Source organism: Ranitomeya imitator, chromosome 1 (assembly GCF_032444005.1).
Source record: "Ranitomeya imitator isolate aRanImi1 chromosome 1, aRanImi1.pri, whole genome shotgun sequence".
NCBI lineage: Eukaryota > Metazoa > Chordata > Amphibia > Anura > Dendrobatidae > Ranitomeya > Ranitomeya imitator.
Genome location: NC_091282.1, coordinates 71,779,096 through 71,797,315, shown reverse-complemented (window position 1 = coordinate 71,797,315; position 18,220 = coordinate 71,779,096). Strand labels below are relative to the sequence as shown.

Sequence of the window (18,220 nt, the reverse complement as noted above, 5' to 3'; positions counted from 1 at the left end):
GCCTTCTCCCGCAACACCCCCTGCCACGGGATGTTGCCTGGTTCCAACCCAGTCAGCTTCTGACTAACTTCCTCCACAGCCCCTAGTTTTACCAGTGTGAGGAGTGGCCCAATAAATAAAGCCTTTTTCTCCCCCTAGTGGCCGGAGTGTGAAGTGTAATGTGTTCTAGTGATACCTGGTCAGAAGAACTCCTTAGTGCCATCAGACGTACCGCTGCTCCCCTTAGTGGCAGAGCGCTACACTGCAACGACCAGGTCTCTGGGGCGCTGCACATGTCCGGAAACGCAGGGCCGCCGGGTGCATGTTACCACGCATAGTGGAGACGGGATTTAATAAAATCCCCTCCACTATGCTGTAACATCTGGACGCTGCGGATTGAACTCTGTGGCTCTACGCAGCTTTCATTCCGCAGCTATTCCGGATGTAATATGGCCCGTGGACACATACCCTAAGGGGAAAAGGATGTGGAACTGTGGGTTAAAGTTCAGGACTCTCACTGACTGTTATACCGTTGTTGAGGATGAGGGAAGTTGCTGAAGTACCATGCTCGGTAATGGCGAAGACAGAGGACTGAGTAAGGCAGAACCGAGTCATTCTGGGAAGGACAGGAGAATGTGTATGAAGATGTTGATGACGTTTTGCACCCACTATCTGTTGTACATAATACCCACTAAGTTACTGTTCGATAAAAGACTTCCTCATTGAACTTTATAAGACCTGTTCCTGGCCAGCTGAAGTCACCGGTGTCATGCGGCCTGCAATGCCATAGCGCCCACAAGTCCACACACCCAGCCAGGACACCCATTTCCTTGTAGAGTGCCGGGGCATGAAACGTGAGTAGCTCGCCCATGGCTACCACACTGCGCCACGTTACAGATCCAGCCCTGACACCATCTCCTAAATGAATTAAAAACAGCTGTATGGTGGCAGAAAAGTTCAAATTTTGGTATGTGGCAATCTCCGGTGTCGAGAATCTCCCAAAACACCTTTATCCATAAGTGTGACTGATATCCGCTGCTAGACTTACAACCTTGATGCATTATTATAAATTCTATATATTGGTAAAGTTGCCCCTTAAAAATGAGGTTAGGACAAAAAGGAGTATTAACAAGGATATGTTATACCCGATAGATGCCCTATAGATGAGATATTGTTTGCTGATGATCCACCTGCTGGGACCAGTAGTGATCCCATGAATGAGGATCTGCAGAGCTCCATTTTATATACAGTAATAGCAAACTCAAGAGCAATTTCTCCCACGGATCTAAGAACAATTTAGTGATGAACACTGGCTTTCCCAGCATGATAGCGACCACGTCACAAGGGAAAAATAATAACTAAGTGACTCGGTGAAGAAAACATTGAAGTTTTGGGTCTTTGGCCAGGAAACTCCCCAGGTCTCAATCCCATTGAGAACATGTGGTCAATTCTCAAAAAGCAGGACAAAAACATTGAAATTGTGATAAGCTCCAAGCACTGATTAGACAGGAATGGGTGGTCATCAGTCAGGATTTGGTCCAGAAGCTGATATCCAGCCGCCACGGAGAAGGGCAGAAGTCTTGCAAAATAAGGGTCAACACTGAAAACGTTGAGTCTTTGCAGAAACTTGATGTATTTGTCAATAAAAGTGTAAAAACTTATGAATTTCTGATAATTGTCCTTCAAGAACAATAGAAATCTCCAACTAGAAAATCTAAAAACACTAAAGGAGCAAACAGTATGACAACCAAAATTTGTGTCAGTCTCAGAACTTTTCATCATGGCTGTAGAGCAGATGTAAAGCATGCACACCCACACTCAATTCATTCTCTAGTGGACTTGGGATTGGTGACCGCCATCAACCAATACAATTATCGGAGGATGGTAAGATCACATTCTTTATTCATGGCATTTGTTCTTCGGTAACCATAGAACCACCTCACTAAAAGATCTGAAAATAGGGAAGATGAAAACTTTGTCGAAAACGCAAGTTTGTGTCAGTCTCAAAACTTTTGGCCACATATGCACCTTTATAAATCTGACAACCGAGGACACATGAATATCTTTGCCAGAAAACATCTTGATAAATCTACACATAAGAGAATTCTGGTGATACGAGAATGGATGCTAGGGGATAATGGATTCTGAGTTCAGTCTTCTTGATTAACATTCTTCCCTCAACCTCTGGCTGCTGCCGTCTAACAAAAGAAAACTCCTAAGTTTTTTTCTGTTCCATACGCCTAGGCCTGATTTCCCATCATTGTGCAGACCTCCTTCCCTTACAGGAATGGGTGCTCCACCCTGACACAGAAAACCCGGATTCTCTGCAGCCTCGAGGATTTAATATCGCACAGAACTCGGGTCCAGAGACAGAGTTTAGTCTGTAATTACAGGAGATAATGGGAATTCCCAGTCTGTGGCTGCTGGCATCTCTCTGCATCCTCCCGATGGGTAAGTAAGAAGTATTACTTTATAAAAATGATACAAAACGCTACCAATATAGTAATAATACAATAGCAATAATAATTTTATTATGGTTATTATTGGTTAATATCCTCCAAGAATTATACAATTATATTGTTGTTATTTTTATTTATTTTATTTGTATCACTATACATATATTATTTGTATTCTATTGTTAGATAATATTATACTATTAGATTAATATAATTATATACAATATATACTGTTGTCATTAATATATTATTATTTTTATTATCATTATTATTATACAGATAGTTTAAGTAGTCAAGCTAATCAATTTGTAGGACCCTGGTCCAGTGGCCATTTCTGTAATCCATAGAACAATATATGTTATGGCATAGTCACATAGTCACAAGACTATGGGCTGTGCATTATACTACATGGATAACTATGGGTTGTGCTTCATGCTATATGGATGACTATAGGCTGTGCTTTATACTACATAGATGACTATGGAGAGTGCATTACACTGTATGAAGGACTATGGGGGTGCATTATACTATAGGGTGGGATATTGGGAGTGCATTGCATTGTACTATAGGGAGAGCTATGGGGAGTGCATTATACTTAAATATATGGCGGCAGAATGGGGGACGTATACCAGGATGAGGGATATACAGTGGGGCAAAAAAGTATTTAGTCAGTCAGCAATAGTGCAAGTTCCACCACTTAAAAAGATGAGAGGCGTCTGTAATTTACATCATAGGTAGACCTCAACTATGGGAGACAAACTGAGAAAAAAAAATCCAGAAAATCACATTGTCTGTTTTTTTTAACATTTTATTTGCATATTATGGTGGAAAATAAGTATTTGGTCAGAAACAAACAATCAAGATTTCTGGCTCTCACAGACCTGTAACTTCTTCTTTAAGAGGCTCCTCTTTCCTCCACTCATTACCTGTAATGGCACCTGTTTAAACTTGTTATTAGTATAAAAAGACACCTGTGCACACCCTCAAACAGTCTGACTCCAAACTCCACTATGGTGAAGACCAAAGAGCTGTCAAAGGACACCAGAAACAAAATTGTAGCCCTGCACCAGGCTGGGAAGACTGAATCTGCAATAGCCAACCAGCTTGGAGTGAAGAAATCAACAGTGGGAGCAATAATTAGAAAATGGAAGACATACAAGACCACTGATAATCTCCCTCGATCTGGGGCTCCACGCAAAATCCCACCCCGTGGGGTCAGAATGATCACAAGAACGGTGAGCAAAAATCCCAGAACCACGCGGGGGGACCTAGTGAATGAACTGCAGAGAGCTGGGACCAATGTAACAAGGCCTACCATAAGTAACACACTACGCCACCATGGACTCAGATCCTGCAGTGCCAGACGTGTCCCACTGCTTAAGCCAGTACATGTCCGGGCCCGTCTGAAGTTTGCTAGAGAGCATTTGGATGATCCAGAGGAGTTTTGGGAGAATGTCCTATGGTCTGATGAAACCAAACTGGAACTGTTTGGTAGAAACACAACTTGTCGTGTTTGGAGGAAAAAAGAATACTGAGTTGCATCCATCAAACACCATACCTACTGTAAAGCATGGTGGTGGAAACATCATGCTTTGGGGCTGTTTTTCTGCAAAGGGGCCAGGACGACTGATCCGGGTACATGAAAGAATGAATGGGGTCATGTATCGTGAGATTTTGAGTGCAAACCTCCTTCCATCAGCAAGGGCATTGAAGATGAAACGTGGCTGGGTCTTTCAACATGACAATGATCCAAAGCACACCGCCAGGGCAACGAAGGAGTGGCTTTGTAAGAAGCATTTCAAGGTCCTGGAGTGGCCTAGCCAGTCTCCAGATCTCAACCCTATAGAAAACCTTTGGAGGGAGTTGAAAGTCCGTGTTGCCAAGCGGAAAGCCAAAAACATCACTGCTCTAGAGGAGATCTGCATGGAGGAATGGGCCAACATACCAACAACAGTGTGTGGCAACCTTGTGAAGACTTACAGAAAACGTTTGACCTCTGTCATTGCCAACAAAGGATATATTACAAAGTATTGAGATGAAATTTTGTTTCTGACCAAATACTTATTTTCCACCATAATATGCAAATAAAAAGTTAAAAAAACAGACAATGTGATTTTCTGGATTTTTTTTTTCTCAGTTTGTCTCCCATAGTTGAGGTCTACCTATGGTGTAAATTACAGACACCTCTCATCTTTTTAAGTGGTGGAACTTGCACTATTGCTGACTGACTAAATACTTTTTTGCCCCACTGTATATACCAGGATGGGACCAGGATAAGGGACATAATTACCAGCATGGAGGGCATATACTGTGTATATATATATATATATATATATATACATATATATATATATACTAGATGGTGGCCCGAATCTAACGCATCGGGTATTCTAGAATATGCATGTCCACGTAGTATATTGCACAGCCCACGTAGTATATTGCCCAGCCGCGTAGTATATTGCCCAGCCACGTAGTATATTGCCCAACCACGTAGTATATTGCCCAGTCACATACTATATTGCCCAGCCACGTAGTATATTGCCCAACCACGTAGTATATTGCCCAGTCACATACTATATTGCCCAACCACGTAGTATATTGCCCAACCACGTAGTATATTGCCCAGTCACGTAGTATATTGCCCAACCACGTAGTATATTGCACAGCCACGTAGTATATTGCCCAGTCACATAGTATATTGCCCAGCCACATAGTATATTGCCCAGCGACGTAGTATATTGCACAGCCACGTAGTATATTGCACAGCCACGTAGTATATTGCCCAGTCACATAGTATATTGCCCAGCCACATAGTATATTGCCCAGCCACATAGTATATTACCCAGTCACGTAGTATATTGCCCAGTCACGTAGTATATTACCCGGCCACATAGTATATTGCCCAGTCACGTAGTATATTGCCCAGCCACATAGTATATTACCCAGTCACGTAGTATATTGCCCAGTCACGTAGTATATTGCCCAGTCCGCGTAGTATATTGCCCAGCCCGCGTAGTATATTGCCCAGTCACGTAGTATATTGCTCAGTCACGTAGTATATTGCCCAGTCACGTAGTATATTGCCCAGTCACGTAGTATATTGCCCAGCCCGCGTAGTATATTGCCCAGCACGCGTAGTATATTGCCCAGCCACGTTGCACAGCCCACGTAGTATATTGCACAGCCCGCGTAGTATGTTGCACAGCCCATGTAGTATATTGCACAGCCCGCGTAGTATGTTGCACAGCCCGCGCAGTATGTTGCACAGCCCGCGTAGTATATTGCACAGCCCACGTAGTATATAACACAGCCAACGTAGTATATAGCAATGTGGGCATCATATCCCTGTTAAAAAAAAAGAATTAAAGTAAAAAATAGTTATATACTCACCTTCCGTTGGCCCCTGGATCCAGGAAGTGTTTACTGACACTCCTCGCGCTCTCCGGTCTCAAGAGTGCATTGCGGTCTCGCGAGATGATGACGTAGCGGTCTCGCGAGACCACTACATCATCATCTTGTGAGATTGCAATGCATGGACCGGTCACCAGAGCGTCGCGAGGATCGGGAAATGCGGCGGAAGGTGAGTATATGATTTTTTATTTTTTTTTATTATTATTAACTTTAGATCTTTTTACTATTGAGGCTGCATAGGCCGCATCAATAGGTCACACAGGGTTAATAGCAGCATTAATGGAGTGCGTTACACCGCGGCATAACGCGGTCCATTAGCGCTGCCATTAACCCTGTGTGAGCGCTGACTGGAGGGGAGTACGGAGCGGGCACTGACTGGGGGGAGGAAGGAGCGGCCATGTTGCCGCCGGACTGCGCCCGTCGCTGACTGGTCGTGGCAATGGTCGTGGGCGTTTTGCCACAACCAATCAGCGATTTGGATTCCATGACAGACAGAGGCCGCAACCAATGAATATCCGTGACAGAAAGACAGAAGGACAGACAGAAGGACAGACAGAAAGACGGAAGTGACCCTTAGACGATTATATAGTAGATATATATATACGCAAGATGGAGGGGGCCCAGTCTAAATCTTGCACCAGGGCCCATCAGACTTTAGTTACGCCACTGGTTAATAAAGTCCACACTTTCTGCCTAATACTGGACTGCTGCCTCTTCTTATCTTTATATATCTGACGGATTATGGGATTGTCCAGGAGCCTTGCACCGTGAGTTGTTTTTTTTTTTAAATGTTTTGCATGCTGTGCTGCTTCATTTTTATCTGTGTAATATCTTTCTGTCATCTATCTGTAGTTTTATATATTTTTTTTAGATTTTTTTCTTGCACCCATTGACCTGCATTGGCGAGTCTCGGGCCATTTTACGAGACCATTCACAGCATACTGCAATTTTTATCCTAAGCCCGATTAACAGCTGAGGAAAAACTCGCACGTGAACTCTGCCTCACTGAATAACATTGGTGCGAGTGCAATTCAATTTTTTTGCATATTTATATGCAGATGTGAGCAAACTCTACGAGAAAATCACTGATGAAAACCTGATGGTAAAAACTGACACACGGACCCATCACTGATGAAAATCTCATTCAACACACGGATAAAAAAAATGGCCAGTTTTCATGTGCCATAAAAATCACTGATGTCTGAATGAGGCCTTAGTTGCAGAAATTTCTCCAACAAAATGACCACATATCAGAAACCTCAAATGACGGTGATGTGGTGTTGGGTTGTGTTCACACAATTTAAGGTGCCTGGGAGAGCTGGTGCTTCTCCACACCCTGACACCCCACAAATAAAGAGACTGAGGTGTACTCACTTTCAGGCCAGAGATCTCTGTTGCATTCACATCCTTTGGTCCACGACCAGCCGCCACACATCAGGGGACACCTGGTTCATTATATCAAGTTCAACTTTACTGGACAGTTCAGATACATCAGTCTTTAACACACAGTTTTGGGCACAGCACCCTCCATTTCCAGTTTCATCAACACAGTACATTTCAAGCCTCTAATCACGTTCAGCTCAGACTGGTCCTACACTTGATCCTTCTGTCAGCACCAGGGATTTCCTATCCAAGCCAACCGAACTCCCAAGATCCGCTACATTTCCCTCATGTGGTTCCTCTGTATTGAAAGGGATTGAGTCACACTCCTCAGTACCTAGTTCAGGCCGTAGGCCCCGGAAGTTACAGGAAGGTCCACAGGAAATTTGGTACAACCTCATGTTGCCAGAATGCTATATACTCCACGTCCCTCCAGCCCACTGCAGCCTAAACCTGAACTTCACACGAACCGCTCAGTAACTCAGTCTGACTAAACCAGGAAACAATTCCCCTTTTTTATTTTGACCTTTTCCTCTCCCATTATTCAACTGTATCTTTTCCTGCAGTCTGTTGCTGGGATGATCTAATCTTTCACCTCCATTCCAGCACACAGCTTGCATTACTTTCCTATTTGAACAATATACTAATAATACTATTCTTTCCCTAAATCTGAGCTGACTGTATAGAGCTACTTTAGGCATTACCAATACCAATACAGTACCAACACAGCAGCATCAGTAATAATAATCTTTATTTTTATATAGCGCTAACATATTCCGCAGCGCTTTACAGTTTTGCACACATTATCATCACTGTCCCCATTGGGGCTCACAATCTAGAATCCCTATCAGTATGTTTTTGGAGTGTGGGAGGAAACCGGAAAACCCGGAGGAAACCCACGCAAACACGGAAAGAACATACAAACTCTTTGCAGATGTTGTCCTGGGTGGGATTAGAACCCAGAACCCCAGCGCTGCAAGGCTGCTGTGCTAACCACTGCGCCACCGTGCTGCCCACTTATAACATTCAATGCATTTCACATTACACCATAAACCATAATAAAACCACATGTCACAGTACACACTTTACAATTTCTGTCTTCAAGGGCAGGTACACAACAGTCTCTATCACACAATTACAGGAACGCTGAGTTGTATGTGAGGATTTTCCCATAGAATTGCATTAGATGCAGAAAATCCGCAAGTAAGAACCGCGCATGCGCTTTTAGTGCGTTTTATCAAAAATGCATGTAATCTTTATTAATAATGTTAATAAAAAAACATAAAAAATGCAAGTAACCTAATTTACTTACTAGGTGCAGAAAACATCATAAATCGGACAAGTGCTATCTGATTTTATATTGGACAGCACACTGAACCATGTTATTCAATGGGGCAGTGCCGATTACCTTTTTTTTTTTTTTTATTGACAGAATCTGAAAAAAATTGCAGCATACGCAGATTTCACTCTGAAATCGGAAGGATGCAAGAAAAAAAAATCAGATGCCATTTGGAGCCGCAGTATAGCATCTGATTTTTAAGGAGACATTACAAATCTGTACCCTAGGAAACGGTAAATGGTTGTGTGATTAATAGCTACTGCTGTAAAAAATGAATTGTACACGGACAGCAGACGGATGACAAGTGTGAGAAAAAAAATTGTCCTAATTTTCTGGATGAAAATCGGAACAATTTTGTTTATAATAATTATTTTATGGTAAAAATGACCTGGCAGGTGATACCAAAGATGAAAAGTTCATTTTATTTAAATGGTGAAAAAAAAAGGAAATTCATAAAAAAGGCAAAATGTTTTGCGATTTCTGAGACCCGGAACGTTTTCAATTTTCAGTCAATGTGGCTGTGTGAGAGCTTGTTTTTGTGTGCGATGTTTTAATTGATCTAATGTTGGGGTATGTACAATGCCTATATTGCATTCTTTCTAGGTGTTGTGGCAGCAAAAAAAATGCAATTTGTTTTTTTAAAAATTTTTTCCTCATTACTGCGTTTTTCCGATTGGGTTAATTAATTTAATATTTTGATAGATCGGACTTTTATGGAAGTAGCATTGCCAAATATGTATCTACTATATAATTATCTAAGGGTCACTTCCATCTGTCTGTCTGTCTGTCCTTCTGTCACGGTTATTCATTCGCTGATTGGTCTCGCCAGCTGCCTGTCATGGCTGCCGCGACCAATCAGTGACGGGCACAGTCCGGAAGAAAATGGCCGCTCCTTACGCCCCGCAGTCAGTGCCTGTCGCCCGCACACTCCCCTCCGGTCACCGCTAACACAGGGTTAATGCCGGCGGTAACGGACCGCGTTATGCCGTATGTAACGCAATCCGTTACCGCCGCTATTAAACCTGTGTGTCCCCAACTTTTTACTATTGACGCTGCCTATGTGGCATCAATAGTAAAAAATGTAATGTTAAAAATAATAATAAAAAAAACCTGCTATACTCACCCTCCGTAGTCGCTCACGCCGGACGCCATCTTCCGTTGCTGGTTCCGGTGGCAAAGATGGTATGGCAGAAGGACCTGCAATGACGTCACGGTCATGTGACCACGACGTCATCACAGGCCCTGCGCGCCTGCGCTAGAAAGACCTGCGCTCATACCAACCCTGGGACCGGAAGCTGCCGTGGACTACAAGAAGCCCTGGGAAAGGTGAGGATATGTTTATTTTTTATTTTTTAACCTGTGACAAACGTGGCTGGGCAATATACTACGTAGCTGGGCAATATATTACGTGACTGGCCAATATACCACGTGGCTCTGTGCTGTATACTACGTCACTGGGCAATATACTACGTAACTGGGCAATATACTACGTGACTGGCCAATATACTACGTGGCTCTGTGCTGTATACTACGTCGCTGTGCAATATACTACGTGGCTCTGTGCTGTATACTACGTCACTGGGCAATATACTACGTGGCTGGGCAATATACTACGTCACTGGGCAATATACTACGTGACCGGGCAATATACTACATGGCTGGGCAATATACTACGTGGCTGGCCAATATACTACGTGGCTGGCCAATATACTACGTAACTGGGCAATATACTACGTAACTGGGCAATATACTATGTAACTGGGCAATATACTACGTCACAAATTATTATGCAAATTGGATTTAAGTGTCATAAAGATTTAATTGTTTTGTTTTTCAAATAAACTCGTGGATGGTATTGTGTCTCAGGGCTCAATGGATCACTGAAATCAATCTTAAACACATGTGATAATTAGTTTTCCAGGTGATTCTAATTAAAGGAAAACTACTTAAAAATGATGTTCCACATTATTAAGCAGGCCAAAGGTTTCAAGCAATATGGGAACTAAAAAGGATCTCTCTGCTGCTGAAAAGCGTTAAATAGTGCAATGCCTTGGACTAGGTATGAAAACATTAGATATTTCACGAAAACTTAAGAGTGATCATCATACTGTGAAGAGATTGACTGAAACAGAGCAGACAGAGTTCATGCAGATAAAGGCATAATGAGGAAGGTTTCTGCCAAACAAATTCATTGGATTAAGAGAGCAGCTACCAAAATACCATTACAAAGCAGCAAACAGTTATTAGAAGCTGCTGGTGCCTCTGGAGTCCCTCGAACCTCAAGGCGTAGGATCCTTCAAAGGCTTGCTGTGGTGCATAAACCTACTATTCGGCCACCTCTAAACAGTATTCATAAGCAGAACCGGTTGCAGTGGGCCCAGACATACATGAAGACTAATTTTCAAACAGTCTTGTTTAGTGATGAGTGTCAAGCAACCCTGGATGGTCCAGATGGATGGAGTAGTGGATGGCCACCATGTCCCAACAAAGCTGCGACGTCAGCAAGGTGGTGGAGGAGTCATGTTTTGGGTCGGAATCATAAGGAAACAGCTCGTAAGGCCTTTAAGGTTCCTGAAGGTGTGAAAATGACCTCTGGAGAGTATATAGAGTTTCTCACTGACAACCGTCTTCCATGGTATAAAAAGCAGAAACGTGCCTTCAGGAGTAAAATCATCTTCATGCATGACAATGCACCATCTCATGCGGCAAATAATACCTCTGAGTCATTGGCTGCTATGGGCATAAAAGGAGATAAACTCATGGTGTGGCCACCATCTTCCCTTGACCTCAACCTTATAGAGAACCTTTGGAGTATCATCAAGCACAAGATCTATGAGGGTGGGAGGCAGTTCACATCAAAACAGCGGCTCTGGGAGGCTATTCTGACTTCATGCAAAGACGTACAAGGAGAAACTCTCCAAAAACTCACAAGTTCAATGGATGCAAGAATTGTGAAGGTGATATCAAAGAAGGGTTCCTATGTTAACATGTCACTTGGCCTGTAAGGCCTCTTTCACACTTCCGTTCCGTCACAATCCGGCAAAATGTTGAAAAGACGGATCCTGTGCTGTTTGTAAAAAAACAGGTGCACTGGGTCCATTTTTTTGATGGATCCATTGAGGCTATGTGCACAGATTGTGTATGCGTCTACGCCGCATTTTTCCGCTGCAAAAACGCATACACAACACAACCCAGGCATCACCTGCAGCCTTACCGATGCTCGCAATGCTGCCAGCAGCTCCCGTTCCCAGTAATGCTTTGCGAGCAATGACCTATGATGACGTAGCGGTCTCGCAATGCATTACTGGGAACGGAAGCTGCCGGCAGCATTGCGAGCATCGGGAAGGCTGCAGGGGATGCTGGAAGGTAAGAATATCACAATTTTTTATTTTTTTTATTATTTTTTACATTATATCTTTTTACTATTGATGCTGCATAGGCATGCATGCTCAGTATCAAAAGACGGCATCTCTCACTGGATTCCTGCTTTTCACAGTCAGCGACGGATCCTGCGTCCATAGGCTTCCATTATAGCCAACAACGGACAGCGCAGGATCCGCCGCTGAGCGATTTTCCGACGTACAGAAAAAACGTTCCTCTATGCGTTATCTCTGCCCATCCGTCACAATCCGTTGCTAATACAAGTCTATGAGAAAAAAACGGATCCAGCAGAAACATTTACTGGATCCCTTTTTTTCACAAAACCACGGATTGTGACGGAAAAAGAAAGACGGAAATGTGAAAGAGGCCTTAGAATGTTTTGGAGTTAAATAGCTTTTTTGTTCAGTGAATGTGACCTCCTAATGCTGCAAATTCCACAAATGAGCATTTTCAGTTCTTTAAAACATATCAAATGTTTAGAAATTCTACTGTGCCTAATCATTTGGAACAGTGCATTTTGAGGTTTTATTCATTTTGGAGATTATACTGTTATCATTGGGAGTTTTCTTCAATAAAATTTGATGTATAATCTAACAGTGATAACTTTTATTAGACTGACTGTCATTTGCATCGATCATTTAGGAAAATCCGAGAAAAATGTAATTTGCAACATGGTGTATATTAGAAAAGATAAGAATCAGATTGCGCCATTTTTGGCTGTGGAAAATGTCCCAATCCCAATGTTTGCAAGTGTGTCAATACTGTGTAATATCACGCTATTTGATAAATCCGACACATGTTTAGAATCTCTTGGCTAACAGACTGATGGGCCCTCTGTAGTTTTAGGCTATGCACATAGGAAGTTCCATGAGGTGCTTAAAAACAACAAATTTTTCAAACTTTTTTTTGGGGGGTGTTTAGGATGAACTTTTCATTTCCTTAAGACTTATTGAAGAGGTTTTTTGCAGCTTTTTGATTGGCTAGTGCTTAGTTTGGACACATTTCCAGCAATTCAGGAAAAACAAAAGCTAAAAAAAATCTCTCTTCATATTCACAGCATAGTGGACTTTCCATAGAAATAAATAGGAAGAGATTTTAAAACACTTTAGAAACAGTTTTGGGAAGGTTTTTTTTTTTTACGTTATTTGGTTAAAAAAAAAAACTCTTTAGAAAACTGTATGTCAATTTGCCCTTCTGTCACGCTCGCGCCCTAGACAGTAGACTGGTTGGCGCGGGGGTGTGGCCCCAGTGGGCTACAGACCAGACTACCCTGGAAGGGGCGTAACTAAGTAGCTTCCTTGGTGTTCGCTGGAGCCTGTGATGGTGAGGTCAGACTTGTGCGGCAGGTAGCTGCCAGGTACCACTCCAGGGTGGCGCCTGGCTGTGGCTGCTGATCCCACTGGGAGAACGGAACATAGACAGGCAGGCTGGCACTGTGGCAGACAGACAGGCACAGCTGGGACACAGGCAGGCAGACGGGTACAACAGAGACACTGGCAGGCAGGCGGGCATGGCTGGCTCTCTGGTTGGCAGGCAGGTATGGTTGGCTCTAGCAGGACTGGCGGACAAGGCTGGTACACTGGAAGAACCGGTAGGGACTGGTCTGCAGGCAGGTATGTAACACAGGTAAGAACCTGTTCAGACAGGAGGACTTATGAATAGGTAGAGAAAGACAGCAAGAGCGGATGCAAAGCGGAAGCACAAGAGCTAGAGCAAAGAACAGAAACGCAGGAGGCGGAGCCAAGAGCAAGAGACGTAGAACCGCAAGGAGCGGAGCCACAGAGCAAAGCCACAGAGTGCAGAGCTGAGAGCAGAGCAAAGTCAGAGTGCAAAGCAAAGCTACAGAGAGCAGGGCCGAGAGCAAAGCCACAGAGTGCAGAGGTGAGAGCAGAGCTAAGTAAGAGTGCAGAGCTGAGTGCAAAACCACAGAGTGCAGAGCAAGGTCACAGAATGCAGAGCAAGGAGCAAAGCAAGGTCGCAGAGAGCAGAGCCGAAAGCAGAGCAAAGCAAGACACAGAGTGCAGAGCTGAAAGCAGAGCAAAGCCACAGAGTGCAGAGCAAGGAGCAAAGCAAGGTCGCAGAGAGCAGAGCCGAAAGCAAGCCAAGACAGGAATATAAACGAACACAGGAACGGTACTAGACTAAGGCAGAGTCAGGAACGGGCCAAGTCACAGAAATACGGACACAAGCCAGGGTACGACGCCCCACTGGGTGGCAGAAATAGGACAGGGTACGAAGCCTCACTGGGTGGCTACACAAGGACACAAACCAGGGTGCTAAGCCCCACTGGGTGGCAAACACAGGACAGAGACCAGGGTACAATGCCCCCCTGGGTGGCGGACACAAGAGTAACAGAGACAGGGCCTGGCACCTCAGCAGCTAAGAACTGACTGAGGGAGTAAGTTGCACAGGCCCCCACAAAAGGGTGGGGATGTCTTAAATACAGGAAGCCTCATGGCGATTGGCCGAGGACACCTTAGCAAGGTGCGCAGAGTCTCAATCTCAATAAGACACAGGAGTTGCCAGCGTCGCCCCCCTATGCACACAGACAGAGCATGCACAGAGCAAGCAGCAGACATGAGGCACACAGCATGGAGCTGGCAGCAGAGAGAAGTCACAAGATGGCCCAGAGAAGTGAGTTTGAGTGTAATGCAGGTGGGGAATGGGAGGCCATGCAGTGATGCCAGCAGGGTTGTTACAGTACCCCCCCTTCCTTTACGGCCCCTCTTCTTCAAGCTCGCCAGGATGATTTGCAGAAGAAGAATAGGTCCACACACAGTCCAGGCCAACATGACATCTTCAGGGTAGAATAAGGCAGACGGATCACCAGGAATCTCAGAAAACAAAGTCTCTTGGTGCTCAACAGGATCCACCTCCTCCAGGTACACAGGTAACAGGGACTTGAATGCTGCTGTCTTAACATCTTCACCAGCCGGACATTTGGAAACTGGAAACCTTCTCATAGGGTTCAACTTTTGCCCGACAGGTAGCAGAGATGTTGTTAGGTACGGAACACAAGAAAAATCATTGGTGATGAGTGTGGAGAACAACACCTCCACTAGGTCAGAGAAAAATTGAGGTGAACAAACTTCTGTTTTAAAATCTTCACCAGCCGGCCACAAGGACGCTGAAGGTATCCACATAGGAACCATCTTCTGCCTGTTATCCAGAAGAAATTGTTTAAAAACGGCGGGGATGTTCCTAGGAACTGATTACAGGTATAGCCGCTGGAGATGTGTAGATCCTTGGTCACCGTTTTCCCATCTTCGGTGACGTCAGCACACCTTGACTCGACGACTGTTTACTAATATAGTCGCTGGAGATGTGTGGAGACATCGTCACCGTTTCCCCATCTTCGGTGATGTCAGCACACCTTGACTCGACGACTAGCAGACCAGCTGAAGAAGATGACACTGCTAACTGTCTTTGACGCATGGGAACCAAACACTTCTCAAGACTGGGTAGATTCAAACGAAACACTTTACTGGAACTCTTGACCAGAGCAGGTGGTAGAGTCCTTGGCTCAGAATGACCCATGGGCATAACAGAAAGCATACGGAAAACAAACTTCTTCATGTATAAGGCTCTAACTTGGAGCTGTAGTTGTCCTTGCAGGACTAGACTGCTCTTTAGAAGGGCTCGGCCATTGTCAGACAACGCCCACACCGGGTTCTCGAGCTGTAGAACGGAGACCATACACTGACTCCGAATGATAGGCGGCTTAAACACACCAAAGCTCCCAGAAGGCAGAGAAACAGTCATTAACTTAGATGGAGAGGAAGTACTCTCGCCAGGGGCAGCCTCTCTTACTGGCCCAGGGTTTTGGAGTACAGGCTTCACAGGGCAGAGACCATCAGAATGTTCTTTACAACCACAGCTATACCTTATTTCAATCTCAGCACAAGATTCAGGCTGCAGATTTGCCAGACCCCTCTTATTAGACCTCTTGGATCTTGCTCGGGTAGCTGCTTTGGCAGGTTGTGGAACAGGTGAGTCTTGGACCTTCAAGGACGGAAGTGACGGTTTACCCACAGGTTTCTTTTGTCTGGACCATCTCTGTGAGCTTGGAGGGGAAGACTTTCCAGGAGACGTAGAAGTAGGCACATCAAAGACTTTACGGAAGGCCGCCAGGAAGGCCTCCAAGTCTGTGATGATGGGATCCCCTGCTTCAAAGATAGGGTTGATCTATTCCAAAGCATCTCCTGCTAGGTAGGACATTATGTACCGCACCTTGAACAGATCAGAGGGGTAATCGGAAGCATACCATTCAAAGTTCAGCATACACTGCTCCAGGAACACAAGGCACAGTTTTGGATCCCCATAGTACCTTGGTGGATCCGCAAGAGCTTGCTTTTTGAAGGCCAGAAGTAAATTATAGATAGCATCAGAGACCATGATCGGTGCATCTTGCTCCGAGAGCGAAAGGACATGGGACTCAGCGGGAACCATGGCCTGTGCAAACTGTTACGCTTGTGCCCTAGACTGGTTGGCGCAGGCGTGCGGGGGTGTGGCCCCACTGGGCTACAGACCAGACTACCCTGGAAGGGGTGTAACTAAGTAGCTTCCTTGGTGTTTGCTGGAGTCTCTGATGGTGAGGTCAGGCTTGTGCGGCAGGAAGCTACCAGGTACCACTCCAGGGTGGTGTCTGGCTGTGGCTGCTGATCCCACTGGGAGAACGGAACATAGGCAGGCGGGCACGGCTGGCACTGTGGCAGACAGATGGGCACGGCTGGGACACAGGCAGGCAGACGGGTACAACAGAGACAATGGCAGGCAGGCGGGCATGGCTGGCTCTCTGGTTGGCAGGCACGTACGGCTGGCTCTAGCAGGACTGGCGGACAAGGCTGGTACACTGGATGAATCAGTAATGACCAGTCGCAGGCAGGTATGTAAAACAGGTAAGAACCTGTTCAGACAGGAGGACTTATGAATAGGTAGAGAAAGACCACAAGAGCGGATGCAAAGCGGAAGCACAGGAGCTACAGCAAAGAACAGAAGCGCAGGAGGCGGAGCAAAGAGCAGGAGGTGGAGCCAAGCATGGAAATGGAGAAGGAGGAGCCAAGAGCAGGAGGTGGAGCCAAGCGCGGAAACACAGGAGGTGGAGCCAAGTGCGGAAATGCAGGAGGTGGAGCCAAGTGCGGAAACGCAGGAGGCAGAGCCAAAAGCAGGAGGCGGAGCCATGTGTGGAAAAGCAGGAGACAGAGCCAAGAGCAGGAGGTGGAGCCAAGTGCAGAAACGCAGGAGGCGGATCCAAGAGCAAGAGACGTAGAACCTGCAAGGAGCGAAGCCACAGAGCAAAGCCACAGAGTGCAGAGCTGAGAGCAGAGCAAAGTCAGAGTGCAGAGCTGAGTGCAAAACCACAGAGTGCAGAGCAAGGTCACAGAATGCAGAGCAAGGAGCAAAGCAAGGTCACAGAGAGCAGAGCTGAAAGCAGAGCAAAGCCACAGAGTGCAGAGCAAGGGGCAAAGCAAGGTCGCAGAGAGCAGAGCCGAAAGCAAACCAAGACGTATATAAACGAATACAGGAACGGGACTAGACTAAGACAGAGTCAGGAACGGGCCAAGGCACAGAAATACGGACACAAGCCAGGGTACGAAGCCCCACTGGGTGGCTACACAAGGACACAAATCAGGGTACTAAGCCCCACTGGGTGGCAAACACAGGACAGAGACCAGGGTACAACGCCTCCTGGGTGGCGGACACAAGAGTAACAGAGACAGGGCCTGGCACCTCAGCAGCTAAGAACTGACTGAGGGAGTAAGTTGCACTGGCCCCCACCAATGGGTGGGGATGTCTTAAATGCAGGAAGCCTCATGGTGATTGGCCGAGGACACCTTAGCAAGGTGCTCACAGTCTCAATAAGACACAGGAGTTGCCGGCGCTGCCCCCTATGCACACAGACAGAGCATGCACAGAGCAAGCAGCAGACATGAGGCACACAGCATGGAGCTGGCAGCAGAGAGAAGTCACAAGATGGCCCAGAGAAGTGAGTTTGAGTGTAATGCAGGTGGGGGATGGGAGGCCATGCAGTGATGCCAGCAGGGTTGTTACACCTTCATAGCTATTCAAGCGGATTTTACGGGTTCTCTTAAAACATCCTTGAACTGTGTTTGCCTTTTTTGCTGCTGCATCACCTGTTGACTCATGTGCAGTCTCTGATCTATTAGTATACCCAAGTCTCTTTCACGCGTGCTGTTGCTTAGTTCTACTTCTCCCATTCTATAGATGTATTTTTTGTTTTTCTTGCCCAGATGTGGAATCTTGCATTTCTCCC

General features: G+C 45.4%; 1 protein-coding gene across 1 annotated transcript in view; it reads left to right on the top strand.

Annotated features, from left to right (window-relative positions):
- The first annotated feature begins 1,886 nt into the window (after positions 1–1,886).
- LOC138662326 (uncharacterized) overlaps positions 1,887–18,220 on the top strand; it is a 38,236-nt gene continuing 21,902 nt past the window's right edge. Inside the window, exon 1 of the mRNA XM_069747824.1 lies at positions 1,887–2,430. Coding sequence (XP_069603925.1) covers positions 2,379–2,430 — 52 coding nt within the window. The 5' untranslated portion in view covers positions 1,887–2,378. The remainder of the gene's footprint in view (positions 2,431–18,220) is intronic.